The sequence below is a fragment of the Drosophila busckii genome, chromosome 2R, assembly GCF_011750605.1.
Source record: "Drosophila busckii strain San Diego stock center, stock number 13000-0081.31 chromosome 2R, ASM1175060v1, whole genome shotgun sequence".
Lineage (NCBI taxonomy): Eukaryota > Metazoa > Arthropoda > Insecta > Diptera > Drosophilidae > Drosophila > Drosophila busckii.
The window spans coordinates 8,203,249-8,228,598 of record NC_046605.1 but is presented as its reverse complement, the minus strand read 5'-3'; the positions used below and the strand labels follow the sequence as shown (position 1 = coordinate 8,228,598).

Genomic DNA, 25,350 nt, shown 5'->3' with positions numbered 1-25,350 from the left:
TAATATAGAAAAAGTTGCTTGTTAGAGCTGCCAAAGAAAAGTTTTTAGACTGAAATCTTCTAAGCTAATTGCAGAGAAAAGAAGAAAGTTTTAATTATGCGAAATATTTAGTTGCGTTCATTTATTAAAATATGTGAACTCTAAAGACTTCACAAATTATGTCTGATCTCATTTTCAGTTAGTTTAAGATTTATTTAATATTTTGTATAAGTAAAAAGAAGAGTAGAAAGCTCTCTGAGTTAATTTTCGCTTAGTTTGAAATTGTTTTAATATTTTGTATAAATTGCAAAAGTAGCAGAAATTTGGCACTAAGCAAACTTTTGTTTTAAAGCGAAATATAATTATATATATAAAATTCCTTTAAATTTTTTAATAAATGAACGCAAATATTTTGAAAAATTTTAAAAATTATATATTGATATATATAAGTATATATAATTATAATTCGCTATAAATCAAAAGTTTGTTTAGTTTCAATTCATAATTTATAATCAATTTCTCTGATTAGAGCTGAGATTTAATTGCTTGTAAAAATAATTTACTTAAATAATAAAATAAATAAATAAATTAAATAATAATAAATACATAGTGTCTATGCTGATTATTGGTGAGTATATTTATACAAATTATTAAAACAATTTGTATAAAAAAAAAGAAGAACAGACTAAGGGACTAAGCTAACTTTTGCGAAATATTGTTATATATACTGCATAATATATTGATGCTTACACTGATTATTTGCAGTAATAATATTAATTGCTTGTAAAAATAATTGAAACTGTCTATGTTTTATTTTTAATGCAATTGACATGTAGCAATTGAAATTCAATTTAAAATGCGTAGGCTTGTTCGTTAGTTAGGCAAGTTACTTATGCCGAATGCAAACTGTATTTGGTTTTTTCGTTATTTGTTGATAATATCTGTGTGTGCATGTGTGTGTGTGTGTGTTGTGAAAATGACAGGCAAAAGTATTTCTGCCCCGTAGACATAATTAAGAACATGCCACACTGTGTTGAACTGAACTGAACGGTACTTTGTTTGTTTTCGTGTTGATTTTTTTTCTTACTATTTTTGCGATACGCACTTAACTTGACCACAGCAAATATTTGAGTTTGACTAGTGAAATGGGCGTGGCGCACACTTTAATATGCGTCTGAGTGCGTTGGGACCATAAATGGCCAAACTAACTGTACAATATATGGCAGCGATGTGGCCCATAGCAGTAAGTTGATGTCTGTGGCAGTGGCAGTGGCAACAATTTAACAAATATAAAAATTTACATACACCCCCATTTAATTTTGCAAGCGCACTTTGTACATTAAAATCATTTATTTTTATTTACGTTATGTTGCATAATTGCAGTTACGCTTTGTTTTGCAACCACTGTGCGCATTACGTAAAGCAGCAAACTCAGCATTGTGCCACTGGCAGGCAATTGAAAGGAGCCTTGCCACACATTAACGTTGCTTATGCCATAGCAACGCGAGTTGTTGTTGCTTGCCGCTTCAAAGGAGCTTGCTGCAGCATATTGTGGCAGCTTTAAGCTGCTGCGTACCTGTTGTTGACGTATTTATCGACGGACACACAAATATGTTTGTGGCACTTGCAAAAAAATGCAGATAAATTTAGCTGAAAAACAATGCGCCGCTTGAATTGATGTGCGCGCAGTTGGCCAAACATTTTTGATAAATAGTTTGTTGACTGCTGTGAATTTAATGAGACAGACTCATTAAAATGTTTGCCGAATAGTTCAAAAAGTAGCGAAGTTCATGCAACAAAAGTTTTGCAACGAATACAAATTAAATATCTAAATTGATTCACATAATTTTAATCTATTAAAAACTAGCCTTAAATTATTATTATTAATTGAAGTAAATGTGCGCTGCGAGCTAAAAGATTAAACTAGCTAGCTAAAAAACTAAATGGGATTAGCTTACTAACTATTTGACATTTTTTTCATTAAATAAACGAAATTGAGCATAATAATAAGAGGGTAACACCACTCCAGGATGTTAAAAAAATCAAAATTTTTTTTGCTTTAAACATAGTTTAACTATCTTAGAATACGGTAAAAAAAATGTTGGCGAAAAAAAGTTTTTGTTGACCTTCATTACGATTTTAGTGAGGGAGCGTCAGGCCAGCCCAGAGGACCTCCAAACTTTGAACGCGACACGGTTTTTGAAATTTGTTTTTTTTTTTTATTTTTTTTTTGTAAACCCAAATAAATGATTAACAACATATCAAGTTTTCATTCATTTAGTCCAATACCTTCTGGTCTAAAAAGAATCTCGTAAACATTGTCTGGAGTGGTGTTACCCCTTAAGCTATTTGTTCAATTCATTTTTAAACAATTAAATTAATAATATACATAGCTAAGAAAAAATGGCTTTTTGTCTTTTTGTCGCTTCGAATTTCGCATGTGTTAATAAAGAATTTTCCATTTACATTGCTTAGATTTAAATGGCGCTTCAAATATTTAAATCAGAGTAGTCAACTTTTGTACAATTGTGCAAAATAATATTATTATACTATTATTATTCACTTATATACAGTTGTGTCTATTGTATTAAGCTTAAGCAAACTCTAATTTAATGTAACCAAGCAGCTCTGCCCCTGCGCTCAAACGAAAAGCACTGCTAGCTATTTAATATGCATTGATGTAGTTTTTGATCTGCATCGGATTGTTGTGCGATTACAGCCCTAAGTCCATTTCGTAATTATGCTGGGGACTGCTTAGGGCTCCCCAAAGGACTTGTTCGGTTATGATTGTGAGCAGCTCTGCAAGGGATTTGAGAGGTGCCAACTGAAAGCTTAAATACTAATTGAATTACAGTTGCTGCGCCAGCTATGGCAGCTTGAAGCTGTTGCATGCAACATTGTTATGATAGCCGAGCGCGCGCCTACGTGCGCGACAATATGCTGTAATCAATTATGCGGTCAAAACAAACGCAATTGATATGCATTAAGGACAGCGCCAGCTACAATTACAACAAGTGCGAACAAAAGTTGCGCAAAAGTTCAAAAAGCAAAAGGGAAAGGCAAAGGCAAAAAAAGTGTAGCACAGCCAACAGGCGCTGAAATCAATTGTGAAATCGCAGCTGAGAGGCTTTTCACAAGTCGTTTATTTTCCAGCGGCTTTTGTCATCATTTACGCAAATTTTCTTTTTTTTTTTATTTTTGTGCTTGTGCTTGTGCCGCCTTGCAATTTATCTTTATTGTAGTGAGGCAGGCGCGGGCGGCGGGGCGTAGCAGGTTGCGCGCCTCAATTACTCAGCCTGCCGCAGGGACATTGTGCTGCCCTGGGCACGTGCTAGGCCCTGGCCACAATGCTATACACAGTTGTTTGTATATACATATATCAAATTGATTTTACACTGATCCCAAAAGCAAGCACATTTAACTTGTGACGGCAGCTGGCCCAGCTCTTAAGTCTATTGTGGACTCGAAGCTGAACGCCTCAGTGAACTGCTAATGGGCATGGCTACACACTCGAGCGAAATGCTTAAGAAAACTGACACACCAAATAAAAAGCATAAATACGACTTACCAGACGCATTTAAAATTTCCAAACACGTTTGCGTATTGCCAAATTGCTAAACAAGTAACAAGCTTATAAAATATTTGTAAACTCGCAAATTTTATGCTTGACCTTTGGCCCGCACACCAACTAATGTCAATTGACAGGCGTAATTGATGAGGGTTGAGCTTGACCACATGTGGCGTATGCGTAATATGCGCTCAGCTACAATTGTAATTGTCATCTAAGCTGACTGCGTATAAAATGCTTGCCTTGAGGGCAGGCGCATGCTGTGGTGGGTGGTGCTAGCCTCTTAAATGTGGCTCGTGACTAAAGTTCATTTTTTATAGCACGCCATATATATGTTATACTTTTTTCAACTCAACTAATGACCACGCTAATTTATATATATTTTTTTACGCTCTTTGTTTTTTATGTGGTCACTTGAGCGACTTTAAATTTTGTGCGGCAAGTCATTAAAATTGTTTGCAATGTTTGACATTTTCAGCGCGTCATTAAAATCAATGAGCTGAAATGAGCAGGAAATTTTGCGAGCGTAACTAGCACTAGACAACAAAAGCAGCAGCAGCAGCAGCAGCCGCAACTAACGCACAGTTGAGTAGTTGAAGAGATAATGGCAGCGACTTAGGTCCTTCCGATGCTGTCAGCAACAGCAGCAGCAGCCAAAGCTCAAGCAGCTTAGCCCACCTCCAACTTGGTCTTGGCCTTTTAAACAAATTTAATTATATAAAAGCAAAGCAAACACAGTACTTAACTCAATTAACTCTGACAATACACAAATTATTAACATTTTGTATTTAAGTAACTAAACTAAATTTATTTATGTTAAGCCAAACCAAACTATGCACAATAATAAGCTCAACTCTTACAAATGAATCAAATATTTGATAAAATTATTTAATATTCAAGTCTATTTAAGCTTACAAATGAAATGTAAATAGACTTATATTAAATAGTCTTTTTGTTAAAGCTTAGCACATTTTGCTGCCAAGCAATTAATACAAATTGTCAAAAGCAAACTCTCATAGGAATAAACTAAACTCATTAAATCAGTGAGCTTAGCGAAATATAAAAATAACGAGCTTTAATATTTATTTCGAGACTTGCAAACTAAGCGCCTTGCATACCAATTAGTTGAGACTAAAATAAGCAAAAGTTATGCAGATTAATAATAATTAAAGTTAAAGCTAAAATCGATTTTTAGTAACTTGCTTAAATCAGCAAATGCTTGTGGTTTCACTATAATATAATCTTTTTACTATAAAATTTATATTAAAAATATATAAAATTTTTAAAATATAATATAAATAAATTTGAATGCGCAACTTTTCTTTATTAGTTATTTTTTGAACTTTATTAATAGCGAAAAGTGTAACTTTGATAGAAATATTTTATTATTATTTATTTGCGCGCATGTTTTATGGTTTATTTATTTATACTATTGCATTTATTTATTGATTAAGTGTGACTATTTATGCTTCAATTCTATATGAGACTTTGACTTTGCTATTATTTATATATTAAAATTAAAAAGTAGTTTAATTTTTTCTTTAATTTTTTTTTCAAGGCACAAGTTTCAATAGATATATTTTTTATTTTAATTAAAATTGAAAGTCTGTAGGTCCAAGGTCAAAGCTTAAGCTGCTTTTTAATTTTTGTTTCGAGACTGACACTTAATTATTGCTAATAAATAGAATTAAATGCTTCATTTGTATGCATGAAATTTGTCAATATAAGTTAATTGGCAATTTGCTGCAAAATTCAGATCGATAGCAATTATTTTCGGTACCTGAATTTCATTGCCTGAGGTCATTCATTGTGCTTCATCTTAGCTGCAGTAATTAATTTTAGCATTAATGCTGAGCAAACAAACTAAAAGTGTACATTGCAGCAAAATTGAAGATTTATAGCCCCGAGTCTAGAACCGGCTAGACACTCAGCAAATGCTAACGAATGCAGGCAGAGGCAGGCAGGCAATAAAATATCGAAAACAAATATACCAGCGACTATATCAAAGCTTAAATGCGAGTTTTTTAAGTGCCAAAGCATAAAATTTAATTTACAGTTCAAATGTTACCACAACGGATTTTGGTTGGGGGCGAATGAAACAATAAACAAAAATTGCTGCTGCACCCTTCGAAGTCGTAATAAAGCAATTGCTTTATTTTTTTGCTGGCCAGCGTAGCCAAGTTTTTATTATTTCGAACAGGTTTCGCTTCAACCAAAAATATAAAAGGCAAACAATGGCCAAATCCTCACGCCAGCAGCTGCCAAGAGAGCGAGACAGCGAGAGAGCGAATGCAATGCAAAATTAGTTGCTATGTTATTTATTCAAGAGGCCCAAGCGCAAATAACAAACCAAATGAAACATCGGCCAACTGAATCGAGCCAAACAAATACAGCCAACATGACCTTTGTTACTTGCTCCAATTTTTTATGCGCTGCCCACAGCCCACTTGCTCTTAATAATATAACAATTGTTTATTTATCTGACGTACTGTTTTGTATATGCGGCGACCTACACTTGAGAATTTCAAAAACATGCGATTTTTTAATTAAAATAATAAGGTTGGCATAAACTTTGCAGACAGTCAGACAGACAGCTGAGCATAAACACAACACTGAATGTTAGCTAATTAAAAAAGAAAACATATCCTGGCATTGTTTGCTTTGCTTTGTATTTTAGCCCAAATCCTTGCGCCAACTATAAACAAAATAATTACAAAGCCATGCAAGCGAATTAAAGTGAAAAACTCAGATTACAAAGGAATTCCATTTACAAGGATAAAACAGCAAAAGCTGCATGTGAAAATAGAGTTGCTATAAAAATTAAATGTAGATTAGATTTTTACATTTTATTAGAATTTTACTTAGAATTTATTCATACAGTAAATTTGTTTTCGATACAATTTTATTTTTGCTTTAAAGGCAATTTAAAGTTTGTTTGCATTTTATTTTAAATACTTTGCGTAAGTTTCAATTTGATTTGAACTTGATCATGTTATATAAAATAAAAATTAAATTAAATATAGTTTAACTAGCTTAAGTTTCGAAAATAAATAAAACAAATTTTGCCTTAAATGTTTGTAGTAAATCAATCAATCAATTAATTTGCCAATTAGTTTGCCCACTTAAAAATTCTTACTACAAAGTTAATAGAAAAAATAAAAATCACTATAAATTATAGCGTCAGCTTGCGAGCTTATTGCCATTGACTTGCGTTCAAACTTTTATATATTCCAAATTAATTGATTACTTTTGTTTGGCATAATGAGAATGTGGTGAGGCTGCCCCACACCTGTTGCTCTGGCTACCTGTTGTGCTGTCAATTGCAAGCTTCACGTAATGGAGCATGACATAAGCAGGCAGCTAATTAACTGACTTGCTATGGCATATAAATACGTCTGAATGACAGAAGCATAAATAAGGCCACAGGCTATAGTCAAGATGCCTTGACTTGGACGCGGCGCACTTAGGCCGAAGAGGCTAAATGGCTATACCTGAGCAGCATAAATATTTAAGCAGCATTAACAAGCTAACCAAACATTAATGAACTGCATAAAGCGAAATACTAAATAAGCTTTCATGTCCTGTTTTTGTTCCTTTGCGCTAGCAGTTTAATAAAAATAACGCACGCAGTGACTTTATTAGTTCAGTGCATATTAAAAAATGTCCAGCTAAGTTGTTCTGTGCTTTTTGACACAAGTGGAAAACATTGTTTTGTTTGCTCTGTTTAGTCGCTTGCGTATACGTAACGCGCAGATTGCATTAAGCATACGTCTGTTGAGACCAAAAGTGCAAAACAAAACAAAATTCGAAATGAATTTTGTTGGCTTCCAATTAAATGCAATTCCCTTAACAATGAAATTAAATTTATTGAATTTACATTTCTTTTTAATTCTCTTCATCTAAACTCAACAGCTTCCACATATTTAATATGTTTATAAGCTTATTATACAATTTTAATATAATTAGACCACAACTTCAATAGTTAAACAATTTAAATATTTAAAGCATTGTTATTCATTGAACAAATATTGTAAAAAATGTTTGCTTATGAACATTTTCTAATCTTTTCTTGAGCAACAACAAATCAAAAACCACTTATATTATTGCCCACAAATAATTTATATATATATTATGACTTTCTAGCCATTGTGCACTCACTGCTGTCTCCATGGAAATAATCGTATATCAACTGAATTGCAAAACATATTTTTATCATAAATGCTGCTTGGCCCAAAGACACGTAATCAGGCTTAGAGTATTAAAGGTCACGCTCTCTTGCACATACAAAACAATAATTTCCTGATTTTAATTTGAGCGCTTTGAAGTGCTGTAAGCCACACACACACAAAGGAAACTGGAAATATCAGCAGTCAAAATGAAACATTCAAAATATTACGCCAACGGCTAAAAAGCAGAAAAACCACACACAGCGCTTGCAAGCAAAAGCATTTAAGTTTGCTTGCTTCAATTTGCGCTTTGTGGTCTTTTGAAAAGGATATTGGTTGGATATTTATGAGCGGAACTCGTTATGTGCTGTGGCCAGCATATGACGGGACAAAGGCGAAGCTTGAGCTTTAAATATTGAAATGAAACGCAAATGTGCACAGACCAGCAGCTGAGCGTGTTAATTACGAGCATATTAAGCTGCAGGCCACTCACGCTGCGTATGCGCAATTTTTTATTTCCGCTGCCCACACACATATTTATATAAATAAATATTTAACGCTACAGTTACGTTTGCAATTGGAATTTGGCTAAATGGGAAACACTTCTGCTGGCTATTTGTGTCTTGTCTGCGTTTGTTTACTCACAAAGCAAATCGCACACACACAAACACACACACACACACACTCAGGTATATATGTAAACAGCATTGTTTCCAAAACAGCCAGCACAATTTAGTATTGACTTTGGCCTATAATTTACAGCCCAGGGCCCAACTCTGTTCTGTGGGCTGAAGTTTTGGGCCATTTAGCACACACTTTGCTACAATTATTAAAAGCCCTATTTTGTGTAAGCGTTTGCGCAATTAAAAACGCCAGCCAGACATATACAAAATAACAATTTGCTTAGCATTTTTGAAATTCAAAGCAACAGCCAAACAATTGAAATTTTATATTTTGTGGCAATTGTTTAATTGTTTTGAATTAAGCATGCGCAATTGGCAAATATTAAAAATTAATTGAGCCAAACAATTTTGATATATTTATATCAATTTGTTTTTCAAGCGATAAACGCTTTTTATTTTTACTTGCATTATTTATGAGCAGCGCGCTATTTATTTGTTTGCAATGAAGTGTGAAATTCTGTTGAAATTTATTTATTTTATTTTTCAGTTGCATTGAAATTATAAAATATCTAAGCAAAAGCTTACTTGTAATATTAAAATCAGAGGTTATTCATTATTTTTGTAATTTAAATATAACACAGTTTTTTTTTTTAATTTTAAAATTAAATTATTTGAATAATTACTTTTTAGCACATTGCAGGTTTTTCCAGCTCACATTTTAGTTCACATTTTTGTATATTTTAATATTTGCTGTTCAAATATATTTCTAATTATAGTCCAACTATCCACTCGCTCTGTGTTTTTTAAAACTTTGCGTACTTTCAAACTTTGCTCCCTAACACGCGCGCTGTTTGTGGCAGACTGCGGCGGCAACGTTGAAAGCATTTGGCGCCAAAGTAATAGTTCGAAATTTCCCCTCATTTCCAATGCGAAACAGTTGCGCTGACAAAAATTAGCAGCGCCCAACTATATATGCACTTTGACAAAGGCAAATAAATCAACAGATTTCAATTCAGAAATTTTAGTATGAAGCAAAGAAAATATTAAAATTGAACATAAGTACAATTAATGTTAATTACTACTAATAATTATAATATTATATTAATGCTTTCTGATAAAAATAACAAGAATTCTTTGCTTCATATTTTTAGCAATAATAATATAGTAGTTTTTATTGTTTGCACATATTTTGCTGCAGTTCCAGAAACTTTTTGTCTGCTGCATAAGAAATTACAGCAAAACTTAAGACTCATACATAAATGAATTTTACTCAATTTGAATACACCCTTGTGCATTTTCTATGGCAAATGCCAAAGTGTATGCGATTCGAACACTGGAAGCCACTGGAATGAAATTGCCGGCTAAGCAGCGCCTGCGCCTTCGAACGTAAACAAAATCAGCTGCTTAGCATTAAATGTAGAACACTTTCATTTCATTGATGCTATGTGCACCGCATTTGTGGCTTATGTGGCGCATACTTGATACCAAAATACGCAATTTGTAAATTTTTAAGGCAGGGTTAGACACTCAGATTGTCACAGCGCTGCGTACTTGTTGTGAAATTTTGTTTAACGAGTTAACTAGCCACGCCCTTTAAGTGTACTTACTAGTGGGCGGGCAGCTAACGCCCACAGCAAATAACAAGCATAAAAATAGAAACACAGCAATGTGAATAAATTAAATAGACACTTGTGTGTGTGTTAAATATTCACATAGCAAAAGCAGCAGCGCCTTAAATTCTGCAACACTTAAGTAAATTACAAATATTTTATTGAATTTTTTATAAATGAAAAGCTGTTGCGCACATTGTAGAATTTATTAAAAAAAATGCCAAAATAAATATATATATTTATGCATATATTTTGTATAACAATTTCATATTTATATAACTTTTGCTTTCCAAACAAAACGTTACTCTTTTTTTTAAATGAAAAGCTGCTGCGACTTTGTAGTATTTTTACATTTAATTTATTTATAATGTTTAAGAAAATGTTGCAATGCCAATAAAAAATTATATTTATTTTATATAGCAATTTCATATTTATATAAACTGCGCTTTTCTTAATTTCAGCTATGAAAATTATAAATTTATATTTATAAATTTCGAAAAATACTGATAACGATGCTAGTACAGATCTTTGGCTAGCGGTATTTCATATCCCATATGGTCTAGTGGCTAGGATATCTGGCTTTCACCCAGAAGCCCCTTCGATTCCCGGTATGGGAAGTAATTTTTTTTTCAAAATTTTTATTGTTTGCTAATGCTTTAAAATAAGTATTTTCTATAAAAAGTAAATAGTTTAATACTAATATGCATTAATATTAATTGTCGGTATTTTTTATGAAACTATTTTTAGAAGTAGTAAATACTTGATGTAGATAAATTCCCAAACTTTATAATTACTATATTGATATATAAATGCGTATATAGTAATAACTTACTCATAATAAATATATATTATATATTAGAGCTTGATTTTGTAAAACCAAAGTTCGGGCACAACGAAAGATCTATAACTAAATTTATAATTTGTAAATAAAATTTATATACAAAAATGCAGGCAAAGGCTAAAAATTAAAATATTCTATTTGCCTACAAATTATATTATATATGTATATATAAATTTAAAGCGTCTTGCACAGTCGACTGTGTGCGTCAGCAGTGTTTAACCCAATTGAAGCTTTTCGCTAGTAAAGCTTATCACAGACATCGGAATGAGCAATTTATGATGCAGATATCGGCAGCAGCACTTGGTGAGCTTTGCTCGTGTCATTGGCCAGCTCAGTCTATAACGAATTATGGCAGTGGAGAAGTTGCTACTAACGATCGCCTGCTGCTGGGCATTGCCGCTAATTGGAGGCAGCAGCAGCAGCAGCAGCCAATTGCTGGATATGGATAACAGCGGACGCATTGTGGGCGGTGAGGTGATCTCCGCCTACTATTTGCCGTATCAGGTGTCGGTGCGCCGACGCAGCAGCAACAGCAGCGCCTATGCACACAGCTGTGGCGGCAGTCTGCTGGACGAGCGTACCGTTATAACGGCAGCGCATTGTGTGTACAAGCGCGAGGCTGAAAACTTTCTGGTGGTTGCCGGCACGGAGCAGCGCAGCGGCATGGACGGCGGCGTGGTGTCGCGTGTGGCAAAGATTGTGATGCATGAGGATTACAATGCCACCATAACGGACAACGATGTGGCGCTAATGTTTATGGCGCAGCCATTTCCGGTGGGCAAGCATCGCAAGATCGATGTCATAGCGCTGGCGCAAGCGGAGCCCAAGCCTGGCACGCTGGCCACAGTTTCGGGCTGGGGACACACCACAGAGGGCGGCGTGGGCTCGCAGCAGCTGCAGCAGGTGCAAGTGCCGCTGGTGGCGGCGTCAGAGTGTGAGCTGGCCTACGATTGGCGACCCATAACCGCTGGCATGTTGTGCGCTGGGCTGCCCGAGGGCGGCAAGGATGCGTGCCAGGGCGACTCGGGCGGTCCGCTGGCTGTCGACAAGCAGCTGCTGGGCATTGTCTCCTGGGGCGAGGGCTGCGCGCGTGAGAATTATCCTGGCGTCTATGCGCTAGTGCCGCATTTTCTGGACTGGATTGCAGCACAGCGCGCGGCGCATGCTTAACTTATCGCGCATACGCCAGCGTCGCCAGTGTCGTAAGCTCTTTGTACTTGTATCCAGTAAAATATATGGCAGCTATAAACAGAGTAATCGGCATTGACCAAACGATAAGTTTAATTTGGCTGTTGGTTTGTATTTTGTAGTTTTTAGTTCTTTTATTGCCACTGAGCATGTCGCACGCGCTTGTCCAACGCTATCTGCTGTGCCTGTGCCTGTTTGGCCTTCTGGCCTTGGGCTGCGCACAGCCGCTGCAGGATCATGAGCGCATTGTGGGCGGCCGCGACACCGACATCTCCGTCTATCCACATCAGATCTCGCTGCGCCGCAAAGCCATCACCGCGCCCAGAAATTCCTTCTCACACATCTGCGGCGGCTCCATTGTGGCCGATAACATTATCGTCACTGCGGCGCACTGCATCATTGGCTCGGTGCCGAGTCAGTACAAAGTGGTCGGCGGCACCAGTCGCCGCAATGAGGCCAAGGGCGCTGTGTCGAATGTGCGCGAGATCATTATGCATGAGCAGTATAATCCCGATAACTATGACAACGATATAGCGCTGTTGGTGCTGCGTGAGCCGCTGCCGCTCAACAACTTCACCATGCGCGCCATTCGGCTGGCCAGCAAGGCCGCTGAGGCTGGTGAAATCAGCAGCATTAGCGGCTGGGGCACCAAAGCGCCCGGCGGCTACTCCGCCGATCAGCTGGTGGCCGCTCAAGTGCCCATTGTCAGCAACGAGGATTGCAACAAGGACTACGGCGCGGGCAGAATAACGAGCGCCATGTTGTGTGCCGGTTATCGCGGCACTGGCGGCGTCGATGCCTGCCAAGGCGACTCCGGCGGACCGCTGATCATTGACAATGAATTGCACGGCGTTGTCTCCTGGGGCTACAGCTGTGCCCTGCCCTCGCATCCTGGCGTCTACGCCAGCGTTCATTACATGCTGCCCTGGCTGCAAGCCAAAATCGCTGCAATTAATAAGTTGTAATTAATACTTTGTGTGGTCATGTGGCTTTAAATAAATTTCAACAATTTTGATTTACCATTGAGCTTATCAGTTTGTCTTTGGGCATTACCAAATCAAGTGATTGGGCTGTAATCATATTGACTTGACGATTATGCTTTGATTAGCTTTTGCTTTTTAATAACAGCTTAATAGTTTCGTTAAGCAGTTAGCCAAGTTAAGATTACACGCGATAAACTAATTGTTGGGAATTTTGTGTTAAACTTGTATCGATTCTAAGTATTGCTGTTGTAAATTCAAAGAGTTCTTTTTGATTTATATATACCAAAGCCTTTAAGATACACGAATTTTTAGTGATAATTAATAAAATATAACTTTAATCTACTCTACTCAGCAAGGGTTTGGTCTATTTTGCTTTTATTTTTTTTGTATTATATAAATATACATTTGTATTAATTAATATTATTATTTTAAACAGCTTATCAATATTTAAATGAATTATTCTGCAATATTATCAAAGTAATTCTACAAATCTACGCATAGGTTATTCTTCAATTAGTAACCTTTGATTTAATGTCAATGCAAAATTGCACGTGGGCTCAATAGATATGAAGAAAATAGCATCAGCTGTTGTTTAGCTCAAGTCTGCATACATCAATCGTTAAAACAAAATTCACTCAATGTTCATCGTACGATCCACACGATCCACAGTGCGCTGCGTGCTCTTTCTAAGCGACGCTTTCGTTTGCCGATCTCGTTAGGAACGAAACGAAACGACGCGAGCAGCGCTGCGCTTACTAGCGAACGAGAGCAAAGCAGCGACGCCTCTCCCATGCGTGGGAGGCTGGCCAAGCTCTACTTTCAGTTTAGTTGTGTCTGAACTGTTGGTGACTAGACAAGCAGTAAATGTGCGCTGATAAAATATAATTATTACTATTGATAATCTTATGTTATTTGCTCTTCTCTGTTATTACTAAAACTCCTCAAAATATTTCTAAATCAATAATTAATACTGATTAAAATTAACAAATTGTTTTTGTAATTATTCAGTAAATAGTTTATGTTAAATATACCTTAACTAAATGTTTATTTAATTGCTATCAATTAATTTATTTGCAAGCTTATAGCAAGTCGGTCTAAATTTTGAAACATTTTGATATCAAAATAATAATAACATATTTTTATTTCGCGCTGTGTAAATTTTAAAATATTTTTAAATTACATATAAAAAATGTTTTCTATAAACTCAAATAAATTTTCTACTATTTTTTTATTTTGTTAATATTAATTTTTATGCAAAGCTAATTTTATTTTTGCAAATCATTTGCAAATTAGTTTTTTAATACAATTTGTAAAAATTATGTTTACAAAACTAATCAGAGAAGTTTTTATGGAATATTATTTTCGTATCTATTGAAAAAAATATTACAAGCTCTGAGTCAAAATGTCTGTAGTTTATTACTTTATGTTCGATTTTATCGCTCTTTTATCAACTTTTATCCAATAAAACTAGCTTATCAGTATTATTGTTAAGCAGTATCGATGTGCTGATTTGGCAGCCTTAAGATTTTAAGTTTCAGTTGCATTCAAACTACTGAAATCAGCAAACATGACTGGCTGGCTTTACTTATTGATTTTCTGCTTGAGTTTTTATCAGGCAGCGGGACAGGCGCGCATAACTGGTGGGCAGGAAACTGCTATAAGCGCTGCACTCTATCATGTGTCCTTGAAATACAAAGCGCATGCCAAGGCGCCATATGTACAACGCTGCTCCGGCGTAATCTACAGCTCAAGTGTAATCTTAACCACAGCAATGTGTGTGGACAAACTCGAGCTGAATCATCTACAAGTAATTGCCGGGCAAGCTTATCGCAGCGGCAGCAAAGGCAGAATACATCGTGTGGAACGCATTATTTACCATCCACAATTCGACAAGTGGTTTATGGACAACGACTTGGCATTGCTGCTGCTGCAGCAGCAGTTGAACCTCCAAGGCTTGGCCAGCATAGCTATCGCTCCAAAGTTGCCCAATGCAGGCAGCTTTGCTAGCATTGTCGGCTGGGGCGCAACTGCCACAGCAAATGCATCCGAAACTTTGCAGCTGGCACAAGTGCAACTGGTGCAACAATCAGCTTGTCGTCAATCCTATGGTGAGGCACGCATAAGTGAGGCCATGTTGTGTGCCGGCAGCTACAAAGGCAATCAAGTCGTGGATGCTTGTCAAGGCGATGCGGGTGGAGCTCTTGTGTTTAATGATCAGGCCGTCGGTTTGGTGTCCTGGGGCAGCGGCTGTGGACGCGAGCAATTTCCAGGCGTTTATACCAATCTGGTTTACTTCAGAAAATGGATAGATGAACAAATGGCGTTGCTTTAATCAAATATAATAAGAGGTGTTTGCCTCATGTAACTTAAAAAAAAAAACTGAAAATATTTGAATTATACTAGTTCAAAAATAAAATAAAATTTTGTGTATTTTGTTACTGAACTGATTTGCTTAACTTTGTCTTGAAGCTTTAACTATTTATTGCTTATGCCAGCAACATATTTTAACTCATTTATTCAACAAAAAAATGTATGATTTGTTTTATATAAAAATAAAATATCTAAATTATGGATATGTGCATAAAAGTGGATTAAGTAAATACTATAGTATGTATATAAAATTATAGAATATAAATTATGGTATATAAAATTCTTTTTCTTGAAAATTATTTTTGTAAATTAATTTTTCCTGCCTTTTTTATAATAAATCAGTTGAGGCAAATTTCTTAATTATTTATTTATTTACAATATTAATTATTATACAAACTAATATCGTATTGTAACTAAAGATGGTGTTAATGTAACTTTAATTATTTAATTATTGTTTCTGGAACAAAATGAGCAATAATGCAATCTGTTGTTATTTGCATTAATTTAAAATTAATTTCTGTTTACATTTATTACTAAAAATAGAAATGAATTGATGTGTTTATTTTTTTGAGTGCACAATTTCTAATACTTCCACTAACTAATCAAATTCCATAGCAGCTATAGATGCGTGCGTTATCTGGTCCGAACAATGTACACAAGACTTATCGCCCGTAACAAGCGCAATTAAGATAATCTTCTGAAAGGCCGTTGAAAAGTGCAAATACTAAAATAATTCATAATAATTTAGTTTGTTCGGTAGTTCGAGGCACGACGCCAGCCATAATGGATATCCTGCAATTTGTTGGCCTGTTGCTGCTGACGGGTTTGACTGTCTGTGTGGCTGCCCAAGCGGAGTCGCGCATTATCAATGGAGATAAAGTGAATATAGCACGTCATCCATATTTTGTATCGCTGCGCTATAGGCGCACCAAGGAGTCGGCCTATATGCATGAGTGTGCTGGCGTGATCTATTCGAAGACTGCGGTGATCACCGCTGCGCAGTGCTTGGCGAGATTGGATGAGACCACCAAGCTGCTGGTAGTTGCCGGCTCAAATAGTCGCACTGGCACGGATGGCTTGATCTACCACGTAGCCAGCTATACGCATCATCCAAAGTTTGACTACTATACGGCGGACTATGATGTTGGTTTGGTATTTTTGAAGAGCCCGCTCGACTTCAGCAACTTTGCGGTGCGTGCAATTGAATTTCGCGCGGAGCGTCCAGCTGCGGGCAGAGAGGCACTTGTCACAGGCTGGGGCTATCGCGAGGAATGGGGACCTTCTAGCGAGAATCTGGAGCAGGTGCATGTGCCCATTGTTAGCTCGGAGCAATGCAATAGCATTTATGGCGCTGGCGAGGTAACGGAGCGCATGATCTGCGCTGGAGATATAGAGCATGGCGGACGCGATGCTTGTCAAGGCGACACGGGTGGGCCATTGATCATTGATGAGCAATTGGTGGGCTTGGTGAGCTGGGGACGCGGCTGCGGTCGTCCTGGCTATCCCACTGTTTACTGCTATGTGAACAGCTTAAAATCGTGGATCGATGAAACTATTGAGGCTACTCAAGCGCTATAAAATAAAAGCGATAACCCTACAAATAATCTTTTGATTTGCTGTGCATACAAAGCTGATTGATACGCAATTCGTTTGTTGTAAATAAAGCTTGTTTGAAAATCTTTTAATCTTGTACGATCTTATAGAAAATCAATTTTGCCCACATTGGCCTTGGCGTCGCGCATCTTTATAATCCAATCCTTCACATCGGGCACAGAGGCATAGACACCTGGATATTTGGGACGCGCACAGCCAGTACCCCAGGAAACAATGCCCAGCAGCTCGTTGTTGTAGATCAGAGGACCGCCAGAGTCACCTTGGCAGGCATCCTTGCCGCCGCCACTGACGCCCGCGCACAACATGCGACTGGTTAGCATCACGGAGTAGGCGCTCTTGCATTGAGAGTTCTCCACCACGTTCACTTCCACCGACTGCAGAACGTTTGGAATCTTGCCGTCTTCCTCAGTTACACCCCAGCCGGTTACAATGACCACTGTGCCGTTCTCGGGACGCTTCTCAGCGAGCGCAATGGGCTGCAGGGATTCGTTGAACTCGAATTCTCCATCCAGCACCAAAATGGCAGCGTCGTAATCATTGTTAAGCGTCCTGTACTTTTCGTGTACAAAAAATTCACGCACGGGCAACTCTTGTCCTTTGGGATAAAGTGTGGTGGAGCCACCCACAATGGTCAGATTGGCTGTATCTTCTTTCTTGAGTGTGTTGACACAATGGGCTGCGCTCACGATTATATTGCTGGTCAGCACTGAGCCGCCGCATCTGTGATTTCCTCTGTATCGCATGGAGATTTGGTGAGGATAGTGGTGAATGTCTGCATCCTGTCCGCCCACAATGCGACCATCCGGCATGGGCACACCGCTCTGGAAGACGGTGCCCGCAAGCGATAATCCAATGATACACAATCCAATCAAAAGGCGAAACATGCTGATCGACTAAAGGCCAAAAATTACCCAGCTATGGTTTTATAGTCATCTTTATCAACATGCAAGTTTTCTAATCTGTCTTTTCGCTTGCGATAATCAGTCATAAATCTCATATTTTTGATTCTATTATTAATCGGAATTAGAGCTTAAGGCCAAGTTCCCTTATCTTATCCTTATAGTCAGTTCGTGTAATATTTATGTGCTATGCTGTACAGCTGAAGCACCTCTAAGAAAAAATAAACAACTTTCTTAAGAAAGTTGGCGTCATTAAATATTTATTAAATCACATCAATAAAATATATATAATTTATTAGCAATTATGAATTTTTGCCATGTATAGTCGCACAAGTTATATAAACAATTAGAATTAAACAACACTAAGTCAAGATAAACTTTTGGCTTAATATTTTGCTTGACAGTATTAATCCAGAAATTAACATAAAGTTGACTGGTCACATTTTTGTTTGAAGTGCGTACTATTAAAAAAATTAATAAACAATCAAATTAGAATGAGGTCAATAAATTAAAATTAGCATGAATATTGTATAATAAGTTTAAAATAAGCGATTTAACTCTTTTATAAATATGCTTTATATAGATTGCTTGTTGCTACAACAATCAACATTTGTTAGCTGACAAGAGCTGCCTGTTATATACAAACAGCTACGATAGACATTTGCTGGCGCGCACAATTTAAATTGTTAACGAATCTTACAATTAGTAGCGGCTGCCGTAATTTGCATTATTAGCCATTAATGTAATTTAACTTAATTTCATAATAATCATTTTTGTTTAAGCTATGCCTGCAGAGAATTGTTATGCGACTAATAAAATAAAAACTATTACAGCTCATCAAAGTAATTCTTATTTTGTTTACAGCTTAGTCTTGTCAATTGTGTTTATAATACTATTAAACATATATTTATGATGTTAATAAACTAATTACGATATGGTAGCTTATAACATTTTTATCGGCAATTTGTGATAAACATAAAAATCAATTATTTTTCAAGCGTATCGTGAATTGTGGCAACAAACATTTTTAACAACTTTAGCATGATATAGCAAATATAAATCTTTGTCGCGCGACACCGATTTTAATCTACAGACACTTTCAGGTAATTTTTTTCTATTAAATATGATTACATTAGTCGTAGACATTTTCATAAGAAATCAAAGTGCAGCCCAAGCATTAAACATGACTCACCTATTTGGGGTATAAAGGTTTTAGACGTAATATCGATTAAGTGGTAATACATACGTATCGTAAATGACTTATCGTTAACGGCTAGAATTTCTCTTAGAAGGCTACCGACAGCCTTGTTTATAATGGATATAAAAAATTAGCCGACATAAACTTTATAATATCAGAGAATTTCTTTATTGAAATCCGATACTATTTTTAAATTTTTCCAATGCTTAAAGCGATTTCAGGGTACGGCTAAGGCAACGATAAGCTCGGTGCTATATAAGAGCAGTGTTCCAATCATTTGAAAACATTGTAATTCTCGTTATGTTGTCGCGCCCGGAATTAATTACGCTAGGCCTGGGACTGCTGGTCGCCTTGGCTAGTAGCGCCTCCATTAGCACGCACATTGTGGGCGGCACGGAGGCGGATATTGCCAACTATCCTTACCAAGTGTCTGTGCGTCTCGAAACTTATATGTTGCTACACATCTGCGGTGGCAGCATTTATGCGCCCCATGTGGTGCTGACGGCAGCTCATTGCATCAAAGGACGCTTCGCCTCCTACATACGCATTGTGGCGGGACAGAACTCTATTGCGGATCTGGATGAACAGGGCGTACATGTGTCCAAGCTAATCCCTCACAGCGGCTACAATAAGAAGACCCACATCAATGATATAGGCATGATTATTACCAAGGAGCCACTTGTCTACTCCGACCTCGTTCAGCCTATACCATTGGCTTTGGATATTCCTGTGGCTGGCACTCACGCTATGGTTAGCGGCTGGGGCAAGCGCACTGAAGCTGATGAGGCATTGCCTGCTCTGCTCCGTGCAGTTGAGGTGGAAATTGCGGATCCAAAAACATGTGGTGCTCAATATCTGACTAAGAACTACGCCATTACCGATGAAATGTTATGCGCGGGTGTGCATGAAGGTGGCAAGGACGCTTGCCAAGGAGACTCAGGTGGTCCTTTAACTGTCGATGAAGTGTTGGTTGGAATTGTTTCCTGGGGCGTGGGCTGTGCACGTGAAGGTTTTCCTGGAGTTTACACCAGCGTTATGCATTACACCGCCTGGATTGAAGAGAAGGCAGAGCCCTATCTATAGTGTGCTCTGAAAATATTCAAACTAAGAGCTAATAATAATAGCCAACGAACAAATAGTTATACCCTTTAATCATAAATATATTAACTGAACATTCAAAACTAGTTTACTGCTTGTATAAATATTTTATTATTTATTATTCCATTATTATTATGCTTAAAAAAAAAAATATTTTAACAGATATTTAAAAATGTTAAAAATTAACAGCTGCTGTTGTTTCGATAACTAAATCTGTCGTGTTAACTAACTAGCTAACTATCGATGTTTTTGGCTATAGTGGTTTCTATCGGTAGTTTTTGCCATTCATTACATCTCTAGCAGATAATGTGAAAAGAGCAAAAGTCTAAAAAGTAAAGATTTTAAAAAGTATTATAAGAATTCCAAGAGCATAAACAATAACAAAGATGTCACTATTCGGTGCATTAATGGGTGATTTCGACGACGATCTCGGATTGATGAAGTAAGTTCAACTATGAAAACTATAAAATTGCAATTGTAGTATTCGTAGTGGTTGTCAAAGGGCTGCGTATATATGTATGTACACATATATATGTATTTATTGATGTTTTGGGGTGTGCAGAAAAAGTAAAGAAAAGTGCAAAAATGTTTATAATATACTAGTGCGGCCATGCTAACAATTAGCTGTGCCATGTTAAATTAAAAGATAAGTAAATCAATTTTGCCAGGTGTGCGCTAGCGCTCCGCTGAACAAATGTGAGCAGCAAGTAACGAGCACAGGGTGGCTCAAATGTTTGCTTGCCCACATACATACATACAAACACATGTATGCACTTCATTTCTGGTAGCTTCGAACAAACAGTGACGTTAATACAGAAAACCTAATGCAATATGCATATTTGCAATCGATATGAATTGATTGAATATACGTAAAAGAATTGTCAACGTAAATACTTTAGAAATTCAGTGTCAGCTGTCAAGTAACTAACAATTTTAAAGTAAGTCACGAATTTCACATTTTCAACTGACGACAGTTGGCTGTAGAAATATTTTCGAATCTCCCTTTAGTTTAAATTATGAAACGTAAACGAAATTCTGTACGAAAGAAAAAACACACTGAACCCGACATGGATTTAAAGTTTGTTTGTGCTTATTTTTATAAAATTTAACTTTATTCTTTGTTGTTTTGCAGCAATCACATGAACCATCACATGAACGCTATGAATATGCAAATGCGTTCCATGAATCGTCTGATGAACACCTTTATGCCGGATCCATTCAATATGCTGGGCGCATCGCCATTTGATCCGGGCTTTCAGCAGAACGCATTGATGGATCGTAACCAACAGGCCATGATGCCCATGGGTGGTGGACTGTTTGGCTTTCCAGCAATGCCCAATTTCAATCGTTTGCTTAATGCCGGTTAGTGCACATTGATAAAATTATAAAACTAAACTAATCAAGTTTTGTTGCAGACATTGGCGCTAACAATGGCGCTTCATTTTGCCAAAGCACCGTGATGACCATGTCATCCGGTCCCGATGGACGTCCACAGATCTATCAGGCCAGCACCAGCACCAAAACTGGACCAGGCGGAGTGCGTGAGACTCGCAAGACCGTGCAGGACTCACGCACTGGCATGAAGAAAATGGCCATTGGACATCACATTGGCGAGCGTGCTCACATTATTGAAAAGGAACAGGATCTGCGCTCTGGCCAACTGGAGGAGCGTCAGGAGTTTATCAATTTGGATGAGGAAGAGGCGGAGCAGTTCAATCGCGAGTTCACAACACGTGCCACACGTGGCGTAATGCCACGTGGCAATGGAAATCATGGCATGCAGGCCATATGTGCTGCACGTCCGACCACTTCGACAGTTACCATTGAGCCGTTGGACGACGATGACGACGATGATTGCGTTATCCAAGAGCCAACTCGCATTGGTCGTCAATTGCCAGCCTTGCCAGGACAGCCAACGGCACAGCCGCCGAACAGGTGAGCCCATAAGCAGTTTGAGCTTTGCAGGTTACGCGTTCTATTGTCTGCTTCCATACTGGATATGGCTTGCCCAGGCGAGCAGCGCATATCCATATGAAATGCTTTTTGGATGAGTTAGGCTTTATAACAACAACAAGAACATAACATTAACGCTTGCTAAATTAAAACGTTTGTATTTACTTGCAGATATAATAATTACTAAATCAAGCAAAGTACATACAGTATATATTTTACTAACTATATAAATACGATATATATCAGAGAGTCGAAATGCAATTGCATATAAATGTATTTAAAATTTCTGCTTTTACCATTACTAACAACGTTAACGACTAAGAAAAGCAAATTAAAAAAAAAAAAAAGTAATAATCTGCACACTCGAATCAAATCAATATCAATACCGCGAACAATTGCTTGAGGTAGGCGGCAAATTTTTCAAATCACCAACAATTTCAAATCGATTCTTATTGTTTTTCTATTGCTTTCAATTCAAATTAAATTTTTTCTTTGAATATAATTTCCGAATAATTTGTTTAATGCATCTCACAAACCATTCGCGTTACGTTACGTAAGGAATTCTACGCTCTAAGTACTACTACTACCCATGTAACACATTTTACAAACACATGCAATGTTTTTGTTGTTGTAACTTCTCTTTCAACTTTTCTTCGAATTGATTCCATACTACGACGACGACAACAACAACAACCACAGCAGCGATACTGACGCAGCAGCAATAATAACAACAACAACATCACCAACACGTCGCGCCGCTACGACAACAGCAACAACAGCAACATCGCCCACAGTGTACGATCTTACAAACAACAACAACAACAACTATTTGGGCATCGGCAACTCCGCTGCAGCGCGTCGCGCCTATTTGCGTAACGGTGCACATTTGGCCACGCCCCGTCGTCCCTTGCGCACGCCCTCATCTTCGCCGTTGGCCACCGTTTCCAGCGCTAGTCACAGCATTGCCGGCTCGCCAAGGTTTGTTCGCATACCAACAACAACAACAACCACCACCACAAGAAAAGCAACAAACTTGAGAAAATTTTGAAAATATATTACCGTCAGTTCAGTTAGTTTAAAGCAATCACTGTTGACAAAATTCACCAACGAATATTATCTACGTTGAATTGTTACGTTATTTGGCTGTAAAAACAAACTGTTGAGCTTTAATTACGTGAAGCAAGCGAATACACATGTATATTTACAACTGATTTCTCTCTATTAACAACTCACTCTATTTCTCTCTCCTCTCTCTACCAATAATATATATAATTATTCCAATATATAGAGATTGGCGTTTATACAATTCACGTTGCTATCGCAAGTAGTGAACTAAATTTGTACAATAATCACGTAATAATTTCATCAAAAGAACAATTAACAATATAATTCTATACTGGAATCACATCACGTGTATGAACCGCAATCAAAAGCAACCCCTCCTAGCCGCGCAACGTTAACGTAATCCTACTACACTACTAACTAACAATCAACCAACCAACCAACATCCGTTACGCTGCACACGAAATTCTCCCCCTCTCTTCTCTTTCTCTCTGCTACTGCGCTGCGATGGCTGTCAAATGCTGCCCGTTACTGCTGCGCATCATTACGTTACGTGGCCGCCCACATAGTTACGTGTAAGACCGATCGCCAAACACAACTACATCATATGTACATAATAGTATGCTCAACAAGAACTACTGCCTAATGCCTACTTACATATAATATATAGTTTATATTACAAATTATAGACTCAGCTTGACAACGTACATACGTAAATAGCATGTTACGTACTACGTATGCTTAGCCGTAACCAAATATAACAACATACCCAAAGTTCGAACGTCAAAGCTTTATTTCCTTAGCTTTGAAAACAAAAATCATTATGTTATTGTTTTGTTTCTTTAACCAACATCATCAACAATCATCGTTACGTTATGTTATACTACGCTACGCTATATTACCAACGTACAATTGGTCTCTACGTCTCCCTGCACACACACACCTATATACATATATATTATCTATATATATATATATGCATATTGTATATATATTGTATAGCATATTGTCTGCGACACTACGAAACGACGTTTATCAAAATTTTTAACATTGTTGTTGCTGTTGCTGCTGCGTCGATGTATTGCGTCGCTTTAACTACGTACCCACTTATACGTCACGTTACGTCAAGACTGAACTTTATGCCAGCCCGCTAGTCAACCTCATCCAGCTTGTGTTCCTTGCTCTTTTTATCACTCTCTTTCATCGCACTTAATAATTAATAAGCTCTCTCATCTTTACACACGCTCGATCGCTCGCTCTCTCTCTCTCTCTCTCTCTCTCTCTCTCTCTTCATCAGTTAACAATTTTACAACTTTCGTTCGAATTGGCTATGTACGAATGGTTAATTATTATATCTATAATAAATCTTTTATGTTGTCATCATTTTTTACGTATTTGTTAACTTCTAAGTATTTGTTTGCATTATACAATCATTTGTTAATACAATTTGTTTTCCTTAGCGTGAATCGACATGCCTATGGAGCGAATTCAGCTGCTGCACGCCGACAACATCGTTTGAAGCATCACCATCAACAACAGCAGCAGCAGCACTCACAGGACAGTAGGGAAGTCGATCAGGAGGACACCGAACCGCGCACCAAATCAGCCAAGCGAAATAAACAATAGAGTACTCTATATATTTGAGAATGGACATACCTACGTGGAGGCAATACACATATACACTTTTGTTTGTTGAAGCTACAATTGCAATGTCCTGCAATTGATTTAACAAACACACACACACACGCAAACAAATCTACTCACACACACATTTAATTTGTAATTTACATTTAGCTGCTGTTAGCTACAGATTCGCTCAGTTGTATTTTTGAGATGCATTGCTCAAAAATCCAATTATATTAATCCCCACAACTGTGAGCGAATCTGTTTGAATAAAACTTAAGATATCGTTAGCAACTTTAGAATGACAGGCAAACTGTTCACATCCCCCCTACCCCACCCCTACGTACATACACACGCACCACACTCAACTAAGAGACAAGAAAATTTTTAGTTATATTAAATCTAAAACTAAAATTTGCAAATGGAATATTTTTAAGTTAAACGTGAGAATTTTTTTAAGCTTTACTTGTTGCCGCAAGAACGGAAGCTATAAAAACTAAAGAGTTGAGCACTCAATTTGTTGAAGTCGCAGCAGCTCCTACACTTTAAACGCTAAAAAAAAAAAAACGAAAATA

At 37.2% G+C, this 25,350-nt stretch overlaps 5 protein-coding genes across 8 annotated transcripts; 4 read left to right on the top strand and 1 right to left on the bottom strand.

The window, feature by feature from the left end:
* The first annotated feature begins 11,135 nt into the window (after nt 1-11,135).
* Nucleotides 11,136-20,223, top strand: LOC108594829. Its single transcript, XM_017979967.1, has 6 exons — nt 11,136-11,945; nt 12,098-12,883; nt 14,574-15,207; nt 16,089-16,903; nt 17,323-17,572; nt 19,305-20,223. The coding sequence occupies exons 1-6, from the start codon at nt 11,136-11,138 to the stop codon at nt 20,120-20,122; spliced, it is 4,113 nt and encodes a 1,370-aa protein (XP_017835456.1). The 3' UTR covers nt 20,123-20,223.
* Nucleotides 12,125-12,983, top strand: LOC108596605 (trypsin zeta-like). Its single transcript, XM_017982537.1, has one exon. It carries the CDS (start codon nt 12,125-12,127, stop codon nt 12,938-12,940), a length of 816 nt encoding a protein of 271 aa, XP_017838026.1. The 3' UTR covers nt 12,941-12,983.
* Nucleotides 14,518-15,337, top strand: LOC117134709 (trypsin eta-like). The gene has a single exon (XM_033293236.1). It carries the CDS (start codon nt 14,526-14,528, stop codon nt 15,288-15,290), a length of 765 nt encoding a protein of 254 aa, XP_033149127.1. The 5' UTR covers nt 14,518-14,525; the 3' UTR covers nt 15,291-15,337.
* Nucleotides 16,978-17,830, bottom strand: LOC108596607 (trypsin delta). The gene has a single exon (XM_017982538.1). The coding sequence runs from the start codon at nt 17,824-17,826 to the stop codon at nt 17,026-17,028; it is 801 nt and encodes a 266-aa protein (XP_017838027.1). The 5' UTR covers nt 17,827-17,830; the 3' UTR covers nt 16,978-17,025.
* Nucleotides 20,224-20,465: 242 nt separating the features above from the next.
* LOC108597150 (myeloid leukemia factor) lies at nt 20,466-25,342 on the top strand. Of its 4 annotated transcripts, XM_017983549.2 has the most exons (6): nt 20,466-20,579; nt 21,270-21,499; nt 21,553-22,072; nt 22,790-22,839; nt 22,885-23,068; nt 24,613-25,342. In XM_017983549.2, the coding sequence occupies exons 1-6, from the start codon at nt 20,524-20,526 to the stop codon at nt 24,776-24,778; spliced, it is 1,206 nt and encodes a 401-aa protein (XP_017839038.1). In that variant the 5' UTR covers nt 20,466-20,523; the 3' UTR covers nt 24,779-25,342. The 4 variants fall into 4 exon arrangements, with proteins under 4 accessions (XP_017839038.1, XP_017839036.1, XP_017839037.1 ...); XM_017983547.2 differs by lacking the exons at nt 22,790-22,839; nt 22,885-23,068 and having other exon boundaries at nt 20,473-20,579; XM_017983548.1 differs by lacking the exons at nt 20,466-20,579; nt 22,790-22,839; nt 22,885-23,068; nt 24,613-25,342 and adding exons at nt 21,107-21,215; nt 22,262-22,346.
* The last annotated feature ends 8 nt before the right edge of the window (nt 25,343-25,350 follow it).